At 40.7% G+C, this 13,694-nt stretch overlaps 1 protein-coding gene across 32 annotated transcripts in view; it reads left to right on the top strand.

Moving 5' to 3' along the window:
• The window catches only part of Clasp1 (cytoplasmic linker associated protein 1), a 221,636-nt gene that overhangs the window by 129,665 nt on the left and 78,277 nt on the right, over nt 1–13,694 (top strand). For 26 of the 32 annotated variants that reach the window (XM_032914877.1, XM_032914887.1, XM_032914879.1 and 23 more), the window contains 3 exons: nt 5,153–5,260; nt 6,656–6,682; nt 8,376–8,543. In XM_032914877.1, coding sequence (XP_032770768.1) covers nt 5,153–5,260; nt 6,656–6,682; nt 8,376–8,543 — 303 coding nt within the window. The remainder of the gene's footprint in view (nt 1–5,152; nt 5,261–6,655; nt 6,683–8,375; nt 8,544–13,694) is intronic. The other 6 variants (XM_032914906.1, XM_032914882.1, XM_032914911.1 and 3 more) reach the window with 1 other exon arrangement.

Raw genomic sequence — 13,694 nt, forward strand, 5'->3', positions numbered from 1 at the left:
ATTAAGTTTGAAAGATCTAGAGAACCCAAGTTTAAAAGAAGTTTCAACTGGTGATTCCCAAAGTTGGATGGCTTTGTGAAATGAAAAAAGCAATCAATAAACCTCTACCCATCTACGGTTTTTATTTGGGTTCACCAAAGGTCCTGGCTGGGTCTGGTTATGTCTGGCTGGGTCTGGTTATGTCCGGAGGTAATTATTATCTTGTTCAGCTAATAGTAGTACTTTTGTTTCTGGTTCTCCAACAAGCAATACTATTTCTTTCCTTGACCTACACAGAATGGGTGTGGGAAACTAGAATAGAATACAGTTAGTTACTTTTTTGTTGCTGTAATAAAATATCACAACAAAAGGAAGGGAAGGGAAGGGAAGGGAAGGAAAGAAGAAAGGAAGGAAGGAAGGAAGGAAGGAAGGAAGGAAGGAAGGAAGGGTGAATTTATTGGGCTTTTGATTCCAGAGTCAGAGTCCATCATGTCTGAGGTGTGGCAGCAGGCAGTCAGAGATGTCATCTTCCAGAGGAAGAGTTCATGGTAGTAGAGAAGTCACAGCAGCACAGAGGAGCAGAAAGCTTGAGCAGGGAGCCCTTCTTTACAAATGAAAATGTGTCTATTTATAAAAGTAGAAAATGTTGTACTTATTTTTAAAAACATGAAGAAAATTGTTCTTTTGGGGGTAGAGGTGATAGGTAGCAAAATTGACAGAGAATCAAGTTCTCAGATTCTGGCTGTGTTGAGAGTCAGCTATGCAGGAATGGAGGCTGATTTCACTGTGTTCCAGCAAGTGAGAGGTAAACAGGTGTGCTTCCCGGAATGGCCCAGTGCAGAGAGAACTGAGATGGACTTAGAGGACTTCTGTTTGTACAAACCTAGGAGCTTTGAAACAAGCTTAGTGCAACAAGGCTGCTGCGTGGTATTTTAGCTGCCTTGGGCCAAGGATCCTGACGTTGCTACTCCCTACTCCCTTCACCCAAGAATGCATATCCAGCCCCTGCCCTGCAAACATTGGATCTGCAGTAAGGATGTAGATCAGACAAGTAGTGTAAGGCATCAGGAATTCCATGTCAGAACAACTCTTTAGCATATAAATAGTCTTACCATTGACTTATATGAATTATTACAAATGAGTACACAAATGTGGCTCTTAATTTTTATGTAAATAATGATCTCTTGTCTGAATGAGTGGTAGTACAGAATATAGACCATTGTCAACACTTTTCAGAATTGATTGATGTTTTGTTTGACCAGTATCCAGATCACCACTTTTCACAGTGTAAGAAGGCATAAATATGTCTGGGGCCACTTCAGAAGTCATCACAGATTCTGTCCTCACCAAGTTGAGATTCATTGAGCAAACTTAAGTCAACAAGTCAAACATTGACCTTTAAAATCAGACACATACCCTCATCCATATTCTCCAAGTGATTCTTATGTGAGAGGTGATGGTAAGAAAATGTGAGAAATCTTTACCTTTCTTATGTTTCTGTAAAAGCAAAAAAGTTTGTGCATTAAAACACAGCAACAGGGTTGGAGAGATAGCTCAGTGGTTAAGTACACTGACTGCTCTTCCAGAGGTCCTGAGTTCAAATCCCAACAACCACATGGTGGCTCACAACCATCTGTAGTGAGATCTGGTGCCCTCTTCTTGTGTGTCTGAAGATAGCTACAGTGTATTCATATATAATAAATAAATAATTCTAAAAAAAAAAACCACAACAACAACAACAAAAGCCAACAACAACGTTACGCTCCACAGTGAGATCCAAGTGAGCCGCCGGAACCTCAAGACCTATTTGACTTTGAACTCAAGTTTTAGGTTGACAATTGATCAACTTTTTACTGCTTGGTTTTCATATAGTCCCCACAGTTAGTTATGGGGCCACAGGGTTGAGAGTCTGGACCTTGGACTTAATTGATTATTAAGCACTGTGCCTGTAACTTGGGCCTAGACCACAGCTTTAGGGTCTTTTCTAGAATGAAAAAGAAAAAAAAAAAAAAAAAAAAAGACAGAGGCATGACTGAACAAGAGTCCTTGGTAGTGTTAAAATGCTCGAAGTCAGAACATTCTTCCTTGATTCCCTGAAAGCTGAAGGCTTGTACTTTTCCTAAATTTCTTGCTTTCCCCACTGTCTGCTGTTGGCTCATTGTGTGTATGTGTGTTTAGTTATTTTTATTATTCTCATTTAGGCTGGTTTTGCCTCATCTTTCCCTCCTGTGTTATCTCTTAGTACACAGGTGAAGTGTATTCTCATGGTTTTCTGTGTTTTGGGCAGTGGCTTGTGATTCTCTTGAAGACCACAAAACATTCCCTGTCTTTTTCTTTAAAACATATTCAGGCACTTAAAATTGCCAACTAATTAGAGTAGAAACCAATTTCCCTTTCCCATGAAGTAGACACATACCTGAACACAGTACAGCACAAGCCTTTCAGACTGTGTAGCTGCTTCCCAAAAAAGTATGGACAGTTCACCAAGAAGAGGACTTTTTGGACTGCTCCTATATAGCACAGCAATGTGAGTCTAGGGAACACAGAAAGCAAGACTTTGAACTCACCAAAGGTGCAAAGTGCTGGCGCAAAGCCAACCAGCAGTGACGAGGGACCATATGCCCATGAAGAGACGGATACGGGAAAAATATCTTCAGGTCACCTTGCTGTCTCGGTGACTTTCATGGAGAAAACAAGGTTTTCCTACTCCTTTATAACTAGCTCTGTGTATACATGAAGCTGAGTTTTCTTCTCTGAACCACTACTGCAGAATTAAGCCGTTGTGTTTGCAGCCTTTGAGTGCACTGGACCTCCACAGAAGAAGCCACTCTTAGATCTTTCTTTAGGCTTTTCATAGATGTTATCAGCCAGATATGAGCTGTCAGATATGAGCTATGCACTGTATGTGTGAAGCACCAGAGAAAGGTAACACAAAAGAATGAGCCCTTAGTGACTTGGGTCTGTTGTGAACTATAACTACTAAGTGGTGTTCAAAAGAAATGCATTTTTTTAGTGAGTGAAGTGTACAGAAATTATTAGCCAAAATGATCCTCCTAACTGAGAACACACTGCAATCCAGAGTAAGCAGTGCAGCCACCCAGCTCCAGACCAGCAAGGGCAAGGTCCAGGTGGAAGACAGCAGGGCTGGCTGCACCACCATCATTGCCTGAACTCTAGAGCCTGTTGGCATTCACTGTCAGGACTGCAGGACAGAGCAGAATGCACAAGCCTGCATCATCACTGGCCAGCAAAGGGCAGCTCTGGGGAAAGACAGCATTGTGTGTGCGTGTGTGCGAGTGTGTAGGTGGTGTGTGTGTGTGTGTGTGTGTGTGTGTGTGTGTGTGTGTGTGTGTGTGTGTGTGTGCGTGTGTGCGTGTGTGCGTGTGTGTGCGCGCGCGCGCACGAGTGTGTATGTAACTGCACCCCAAACCTTGCCTGTACAGTCTGAGTTGTACTGTATTTTACCCAGCATTTTAAAGTCTCCTTTGAATCAACCGTGCTTCACTGCTTTTGTTTTGCTTTGTGTTACATGAGTAAGACAGCACAATAAAGGCACATAAATAAAGACGAGCAATTTGACCAAAAAATGGATGGAATATTTGTAGGTTAGATAACCCCAAATCTATATATAGGTTAATAAAAAAGTCTAGCAAAGGTTCTAAATGTAAGATCAAAATGTAAAGATTAAAAGCCAAGTGTGATGGCACAGGACTGTAAATCCCAGGACTCAGGAAGTTGAAGCAGGAGGATTGCTGTGAGTTTGTTGATAGTCTATACCAGGTCAGCTTGGGCTGCATAACAAGATCGTGTGTGTGTGTGTGTGTGTGTGTGTGTGTGTGTGTGTGTGTGTGTGTGTGTGTGTGTGTGTGTGTCACATTATATGTTAAAATAAAACCTACTAAATATTTGTAATTACCTACCATTTGTAATTAAAATGAAGCACCTTTGAGTATAAAAACTGGAGTAGAGCTCTGAAAAAGAGGTCTTATAAATTTGTAAGAAAAAGTTAAGGAGATTGAGAATTAGTTATAGAGAAAAGATTTTTAAAAAAGTCTCCTTGGCCCATATGAAAAAATCCGTCCCACAAGTGTCTCATAAATAAGTCATTGAGTAAAGCAATATGTTTTATAATTTTTAAATCCATTATAATTTTTAAATATGCAAAACAATGACATATGTCTTGATCATACAAGCATATTAATCTACAAAAGAAGGAATCTGAGAGAATCCTGAACACTGGCCTTATGACCATGTCACCAAATGCTGGGGACGAGGGGTGACCTTCAAAGGGGCTTTATTATCTAGCTTTGTAGCTATAGGTGTTCGCTAAAAAACAAATTATGTATGTGGCCTAAGTATTTTGTATTTTAAATGAAAAATGTCTATAAATACTTTAAAATAGGTTTATTTTTCATGTTCATTTTTCCTGATCACCTACTTGGGTTTTGATGTGTGACTAAGAGAAACCAGTGGCACTTGGGGGCCAGCCAGCTAGCCTTGGCCAGGTGTGTGACACCTGACAGACTTCTTTGCCTGGTTTGTTTTTTCTTGTCTGCACATTGCTGTGAGAATTTTGACTTTACAGAGATCATAGCTTTCAGTAGAGTGCCATGTTTTAGTAAATGTCCAGTAGTAAATATAGCTCAGGCTGGCCTCAAACTCGGTAGCCAAGAGTGGTGACCTTGAATTCCTTCTTGTCCTCTTGCCTCACCTCCCAGGTGCTAGGATCACAGGTGTGTGCCACCATACCTAGCTCATATGTCTTTTTAAAGCTTTACCGAAAGTCGCTGGTTCTTGTCTCCCCTCCAGCCCAGTGCTGCACTTTTCTTGAACCTTCTTCAACCCTTAGGGCTTGTTTCTCTATTCCTCCTCTGCAAACTTCATCTGCTGCTGGGAAGGGGTCAGGTGTCCAGTTCTAGCTGGCTTGTGGAGAAGGGCATTGTGTGCCTCCTTGAATCCGGAGAACCAGTGTGGAGCATTCAAAACCACATTCATTGCTGCTCATCCTATTGGGGTCACAATGGTGTCTAACTCTCATGGGACCTGGCTGACAGAAGCCCCTGCTCTCCGCGTGGTCAGCCGCATCAGTGCCCTGTGCTTGTGGTGTGGGTTCTTATGTAGGTCACACTCGATAAAGATGTTATGGAAACACTGTTTCTGCTGTATCCTCCAGGTCGGATCCGCACCAGACGGCAGAGCTCCGGGAGCACCACCAATGTTGCCTCCACATCCTCCGACAGTCGGGGCCGCAGTCGAGCCAAAGTGGTTTCACAGTCTCAGCGTAAGCACTGCATGTTAATACCTTTGTCTCCTTAGCTTCCTTCAGGAGCTCATCCCAGCCAGACAGGTTTCAGTGTCTCTGCTGACATCAGCGGCTTTTGAGATACTCCAAGTAGCCACACTGCTAGGTAGGCTTCAAAGATGAAACATTCCAGAATGTTTTGGTCTCCTTTTCTAGGAGACTCCTGTTTCATGGGCTGGGGGAATGACTCTGTAAAGTCCGTGAGGACCTGAGCGAGCTTAGATTTCCAGTCCCCACATAAAATTAGGTGTACTGACACAAATCTATAATCCTGGCACCAGGAGATGGAGACAGCTGGATCCCTGTGGCTTGCTAGTCAAGTGATTGAGTCTAATTGGTGAGCTTCAGGTCCCAGAGAAAGGCCTTGTCTGAAAAAAGAAGGTAGTGGCTGAAGATGGCCTCCATGTACACATGCATACACAGGAGAACATACAGCACACATGTTGGTATCGTCACACATTAAAATACACATTGACTCCCTATCCTCTCATCTTTCAAGTTAAAACTTACCTGTTATGTAATCCGTCTCAGCAGTAGGATTTCCTGAGGGGAATGGGAGCTGAGAGATATCTTACTTTCTCTCTCTCTTTTTTTGGCTCTTTGCTGTGGCTTCTGCCAGGTTCCCACCCCAGCTGAGTTAGTAATAAGTCTCTCTGGCTTTGAAATCCAAGTGTCACCTGGACATAGGAGGATGAGAATTGCTTTTCTAGTGGGACTTAGGAGATTAGGAGAGGTTAAAACTCAGGAACATACAGGCCAGACCTTGAGGCCTCTCAATTCTAGATTGCACTCACAGGAACACAGGTCACTACACAGCACATGATTGAGCCTATACCCCAGGCTTGCACAAACAATTCAGTATTTGAACAGTGATCTGACTTTGAGGTAAATACACTGATACCACAAATGTGAGCATACAACAGTCATAGTCCTGGTTTGGTTTGAAGTAGATTTGTTAATTCCAGATTTAGGGTCCTTAAGGATCAAGACATTTTAGATATTGGAAGATTATGGAAACTCATAAGCATTCAAGGATGAAAACAGCCCACAGCAGTGTTCTTCCAGCCTCTGGTGTCTTGTTAAAGAAGGAAGGGACTCAGGGGACCAAGGTGTGCTGCTTTCCCCTTGCTGAGGGCTGGGGTGTGCACTGAGAGGCAGATGGCTCGGCACGTGATGGACGGATGTTTCATGAACACACCTGGAATAAGTGTTAAAACTGTGCTGTGCAGAGAACAAAGCATCCTTGGGGCCATAGTGATGTTCTACTGTGCTTGTGAAGGAGCCTTCTGTGTTGTGTCGCATGCTGACCTTCTGTATTGTGTTATGTCTTTTAATCCACTCTTGCCTGTCCTTTGGTCTGCTCTGCTAACGAAGGATCCAGATCTGCTAACCCTGCTGGTGGTAAGCCATTTCTCTTGCCTTTCTGTTGTCATTGGTGTTCTGTCTCAGCTGTGCTCCTTGCTCAATATTAATTTCCCTGATATAAACTTTCTGTATTTTCCTGGATTTTCAAACACTCGAGTTTGAAATGCATTTCGTTTTGCCCTCGACATAACTTAATAATTAATTTTATGTTCAAGTCTTGGGATGGTTTTTCACAGTAATGTGCATTACAGATTTCTACAGTGATTTTTCCTTCCAAATTGTGTGTAGTTTAGTCAGTATTGGGTATTAATTTTCTTGTATAGCCAACAAAGTGACTCATTTGAATGACAATAGTTTTAATGTGTCACATATTTTTGAGACATATTCTAAGATATATTTTTAAATCTTTATTCTGTAAGGAAGAGTAATTTGTGGTAAGTGTTCTTCTAAGGGGTTTCGTTTGTTTTACTTTTTTCTATAGGTCATTCTATTCTGCATAATAATTATTTATAATTTGTTTTAAAATTTTTACTACCATCTCTATTTAGGAGACAATCTGTTAAGTGGCTGTCTGTCATTTTGTGTAGTTTTGTATTTTAATGTTACTATTTTCTCGAGAATTCTATTGCACAGAAAATGTTTATAACTATATCTGGATATTTAGCTATTAAGAAGGATTAGCAGCTCTGATATTTATTTATGATTTCTGATTTTATTGCATATTTCTCAGGGAATGTGCCTCATGTAATTTTCCAGGTTTTTTTGTTTGTTTGTTTGTTTTGTTCCTTTTTTGAGATTGGCTTTTAGGCTTAGTACAGAATTAGTATTTATAAAATTTGATGTTAAAATGAACAACCCCCCCCAAAACCCTGTGTTTTCCAATATACACATGTGTACAAGAGGAGTATATGAAAAGTCACGTTGTGGAATGTTAGAGGGCTAGGTGTAGTCACACAGACCCAGTTGGCTGCAGCATCACAGGGGCACAGGCCGAACTCTGGTTGCACATGAGACTGTTACTAACAGGAGTTGTTATGTAAGTCGTGGTTATATATCCAGTACACTCGTGTCATCAAACACGCTGTGCACTAACAGTTTTGATTGCTGGCTCTGTCCATTTCCCTGAGGCTATCAGGCTGTCCAGTAGGGTCTTTTAAAAATTGTGGCTTTTCCCATTTCTCCCTGTGTTCCTAGCTTTTCCCAGTTTGTCTTCCAGCTGTGTTGTTGTAAGTAGATGTTTGTACTGACTGTCTCTGAGCTCACTTACCACACCTTCTACAACTCCGTGCTTCTTCTGTTGCTTGATTTTAAGTGTGTTATTTGATTCCTATAAACAGTACATGGTTTGGTTTCATGTGTATCTGTTCAGGATCTGGGCTGTAACTCAGTAGTAGTACACTCAATCTCCAGTACTGGTAAAGGGAGTAAATTGAAAATTCTCTATCTTTTAATAGATAAATGGTATCTTTAAGCTTATGTGTACCATCTACTCTGTGATTTTTTTTTAACCATTTCTAGTTCTTTTGTCCCCATGACTTCCATTTGTTAGATCAAACCCAGTTTCCCTGAGTTAATGTCTAAGAAGTTTTGTTATGTTTCTATTTCTCCAGTGACTTACTCAAGGAGACAGTTCTTAGAGCTCAGGCATGTGGTTCTGGGAGAGAACCATGCCCCTGGGACATGTCATCTGACTCTCATCTCACAGTCAGTCATTCTGCTTCACTTTTAGCTGGCAGCCGGTCAAGTTCCCCCGGGAAGCTTTTGGGAAGTGGTTATGGTGGACTCGCTGGGGGCTCCTCAAGAGGCCCACCGGTAACACCATCTTCAGAGAAGAGAAGCAAGATCCCCAGGAGTCAGGGATGCAGCCGAGAAACAAGCCCTAACCGGATTGGATTAGGTAAGGATCTCCAAGACTTGAAGCCCCACTCCCAGCATATGCTTAATCTCGGGTGTGATGCAATCACTGTCTGACACAGAAAGCCCAGCTCTGCTTTTAAGCTCAGGAACTCACTTCAGCTGTGCTTAGATCTAGGCACGTGCTTTGTGCGCTATACAAATTATACTGAGATTTCACCAGAGTCAAAAATTGTGTGAACTTAATGCTTTCAACGGCTGCAGTGGGACCTTGTCACTAGCAAGGCACTAGCATTGGAAACTAAGACTTCCTTCTCTAATTAGAACCTGTCACTCTTCATTTTCTTTCTATTGAATTCATTCTAGTCATTAACATATATTAACTTTCAAAAGCATTTCAGGGTCCTTTTTATTTTGATCTCTTACACTCAAATAATATATATAATTACTTTTGACATAATTTTGTTGAAACAGTGAAAGCTAAAGCTTGATGAACACCAATCTAAATACTCACTTTAGTGTTGTGTTGACTTTCTTTATAATAGTGGGTAGATATGAATGAGTCTCAGTACCTTATTCCTTATAATAGTGGGTAGATATGAATGATTCTCAGTACCTTATTCCTTATAATAGTGGGTATATGTGAATGAGTTTCAGTACCTTATTCTTTATAATAGTGGGTAAATATGAATGATTCTTACTTAGTACCTTACACACCTGTTACACTCCAACACATATGTTCCCTTTCAATGTAAAAGTCTTTCTGATTATAATACCAAAAATATCATTTATTGATGTACATACTTTTATTATATACCTATCAGCCTCATTAAGTACAGATGTATTACTTTAAAATTAGACTACTGTATCTTTAACTTTCTTGTTGTCTTAGTTTTCATACCCATTGGGTTTTGTCAGCATTTTTTTTACTTGACTGTTTACTGTGTACCAGACCCCTTTTTTTAGGCCCAAGAATTAGAAGATAATTAAATAGACTTAGCATCTCACATCCACACCCTTCTAATCTATTGTTAAAGGTGGGGATGTGAAACTGTACAGTATACTGCGGCAGGTACTCAGCACATTAGAAAGAAGGCCCTTTCCCAAATGTCCACTTGATCATCCTAGATCTCCTGATAACAGAGGCGTCCCAGAATACATCCTACTTTGAAGTCAAGGAAAAGATACTCTTTTGAAGAGAAGAGCATTTTCAGAAGCAGTTGGGCATGAAGGACTTGTTAGCTGAGTGGGATGGAGGTCAAGGCAGGCAGACTGGTAGGGCTCAGGCAGGGGTAGCTGGTAAGAAGTGGGAACATTTGATTTGAGCTCAGTTTCCAGGAGGAAATGTCTGAATTGCCGCATCTGATCCTGCAACCCATCTGCTTTTGCCTCCAATTTTGTTAGGAAGACATTTTAGTCTAAGTGTGAATTTAATGTTGTCTTTTACTTTGTTGATTTCTGAAGTTTATGTACGTTGTATGTTTGCAGTGCATTCTGTTATATCTAAACACAGGCTGTCCTGCTTAGGACACTTCAGTGTTTACCATAGGTGCTACTTGTATCAGTTACTTTTCTTGTTACTCTGACAGAACACCTAACTGGCAGCTTAGGGGAAGATGGGCTCAGCTGCTCACCCTGTATCCACTGTCAGAAGTGGAAGAGATGGACGCTGCTGTTAAGCACACTCTTTTGTTTATTTATTCCAGGATCCCAGTCTACAGGATGGGTCTTCCTGCCCCAGGTTACCCTGTCTCAAAATTCCCTTACAGACATACCTAAAGGCATGCCTCCTTGGTGACATGTCCTGTTCAGCTGACAATCTGTTAACCACCAGACAACTTTCATGTTCTTATTGAAATTAGGGAATGATGCAATTTCAGTAATCAAGTATAACTAACGCTAGGGTCTGCTGTTCCACAGTCCTTATCTGACAGTCTATTGTGTACAGTAGAAAAGGAACATTTTCAAGCCTTGAAAGCCAGTGTCTTGAAACTTCAGTAAAGTAATTTGTTTCCTTTCAAAGAGCTCTTATTTGAATTTGGTATTTTTCTTTTTTGTCTTTTTTATTTTTTGTCTTGTGTAGCCCAGGCTAGCCTAGAACTTAAGAGATCTGCCTACCTCCATCTCCCAGGTTCTGGAATGGTATTACCATGTCTATCTTCAGTATTACTTTGAAGGAACTTATTCCTTTGGTGCTTATGAATGCAACGAGTAGTGTTAGAGTTTTAAGATCATAAGTAAAATTCTGATTGATAGTGTTTTACTTCTGCTCATTATAAAAACACACATATATGAGCAAAATGTACCTTTACACTTATCCATTTACAAGGTGGTAGGTGTTTAGCGTTTTTCTGTAATAGTTTGCTATGATCATTGAGTTTATGCTAGATATATATTTGTATATCTAACCATTTGCTTTATGCTAGATATATATTTGTATATCTAACCATTTACTTTATTATTTAGCAGTTTTAAGTACAAATATTCAAAAGAGGGTAGCATGCTTTAAAAGAGTGTTTCCTGTGACCCCCAAACCACTTAACTCTGCAGTTTTATTGGCAGCTATACTATACACTAGGCTTAGAATTTACACTAAAAGCTAATTCTAAGGCTAAGGAGACGGTTCTGTGGGTAAGAGTACAAGCTAGCTACTCAAGCCTAACGGCACAAGATCGATCCCCAGAACCCACATAAAAAGCGAGATGTAGGAGCACACACTTGTAATCCCCACACTCCCGTTGCAAGCTGGGAGGCAGAGACAGAATTACCTACAAGCTCATGGGCCAGCTAGCCTGAAGCTCATAACTCAGGGACAGAAACAAGAGAGACCCTTCCCTTTTTCCCCCCTAACCCTCCATAAGCTACCCAAACAATTAGGGAAGCACATTTATAAACTGTTGCACTTTGGGGTCTCTTAAAGACTTTACAGATGTGAGAACATCTGTAAAGCATCATGAGTGATTGTTAGCAGTTGCCTCCTGTGTGTTTTTCCTGTGCATTGAATGAAGAGACTAGGAAAGCCATTTAATATTTTGTAATCTGTATTGCATGGTATATATATTTTAAATGTTTTATGACATTCTGGCCAAAAATACTTTGGAAGATTGAAGTTAATTAAATGATTTCTTTTAACTGTGAAACTAGATTACTGGGACATGAAAATGTCTAGAGGGACACTTTATTCCTCTAACTTACAGTTGCTTTCATTAATCCTCTCCTTTTTGCTTTTGCTGTGTGTTCTGGTTGGATCCTTTCTTAAAAGGGAGAAGTAAGGTTGGAGAGATGATTCAACTTTGTATATCTAACCATTTGCTTTACTATTTAGCAGTTGTAAGTATATATATATATATATATATATATATATATATATATATATATATATATGCAGTCTTGCAGAGGACTGGAATTGAATTGTGGGACCCATAACAGAGAACTCACAACCACCTCTAAATCCAGCCCAGTTAGATCTGACACCCTCTCCTCGCTCATGTAGGCATTGCACACACATAGAAGGATCACCCTTAAACACTATGATACAGGGTGGTCTTTTCAGGAAATACAAAACAGGTGGTTTTTGAAGACTTTGCCAGCATTTCAGATAAGCAGAGTCAAGAACTTTCCAGATTGACTGTTTCTAGGAGGATCAAGTATATCTCATTGCCTCTCTCTCTTACACTTCCACCGTGCCAAAGCCTCACCTAGGATGTTTGCTGTGAGCATATGCTTCCAAGACAAACAGACTTTATACTCTAGAGACACAAATTTTGGTTGGATGGATGGATGGATGGATGGATGGATGGATGGATAGATTAGTGGAGATTATATGATTGAGTTTTGAGCACATAATCTATGAAACTAATTTTTCTGTGCTTGCTTTAGATCTCTCTGTAGATTCACTTTGGAACTAATGTTGTAAGTGGGTGTTTTTTTCTCTTGTGGCTTAAGTTACCCAACATATCACTCTTATCATAAAATGCCCTTCAATGGTGTTTGGGGCAATTATGGACAGATTTCTGACAAGACAGTTGACAGAATCCTTTTTCTGTGTGTTAAAGGAACCCATGAACATGGTGGGTGAAGAAATTCTCTGGAAGAAACACCAGTAGGGTATGGCTTGTCATGAAGTTTATGTGGGCATTGCTCCATATCACAGCTGTTTGCTCTTGTTAGTGGGCTCTGCTGCCTTCATAAGCAGGCCCACTCCAGAGAGAGCATGAGTTTTCATTTCTGCAGGATCTCCGTGATCTTGAAAACAGATAGGTTCTGGATAAAGTTAAGGTGTAGTTAGCTGAGCTTGCATTTAAATGAAAACTGCCTGATTTGTAATAGACAATAGAAAGGTCACAATTTCCATGTATGTTGTTTGGCAAGCACCTGCGAAGTACATATGTGTGCATTTGTCTCCAATATCTTTCTCATATGAATGATGCGATTCTTTTTTATCCCTTAATTTCCTGTGGGGAAGATGAGAACCAGGGAGGCCCAGTGCCTTTCCCAGGGAGGCAGTGGCCGCTGTACAGGTCATCGAGGCTCAGGTGCATCAGTCTGAAGATAAGCAGCCCCGCTGTGGGCATCTGAGGATGCTCCCGTGTGTGGTCTGTACAGCTTGACATCTGTCCGTGCTAAATGGTCACCAGTATTGTGAGTGGAAACGTTAATTTTTCTGTGTCATTTTGTTAGAATTAAGAAATTTCTAGTGAGGCCCTTGAGGGAGATCATTCAGATTACATTTCTGCATCGCATTTCCCTGCCTGTAGCATGCCAAGCATCCGGACATCTCTTACGAGGTTTCGGGATCTGGCTTCACCCAGCAGGAAGTTATTGTACACACACTAAGCTGGCTTCATTTCTTACTTACACGTTCTTCTTTATCGGAGAGTTTCATGATTCTGGTTAATGGGGAGTTCTTATTATAGTTAGCTGAAAATCTTTGCTCTGAAACAATTGACAGTGTTTATTGAGACAGAGAAGATTTGCTTGTTTTTATACCAGAGAGTCAAGCTCATTAGTTTCCACAGTTTTGAGCCATTTTTATCTAGTCTAGAAGCATTTGACCTCTGAGGTTGTCTCTGGAGCTGTGGTGTTAGGTTTCCCTCCGCCCACATCAGGAAGCAGTGTTTCTAAAGAGCGATTCTCTTGGAACTTATTTCTCTTTCATCAAATTGAGAAGCACAGATATCATGGTCTTTCTGAG

The sequence above is a fragment of the Rattus rattus genome, chromosome 10 (genome assembly GCF_011064425.1).
Source record: "Rattus rattus isolate New Zealand chromosome 10, Rrattus_CSIRO_v1, whole genome shotgun sequence".
Lineage (NCBI taxonomy): Eukaryota > Metazoa > Chordata > Mammalia > Rodentia > Muridae > Rattus > Rattus rattus.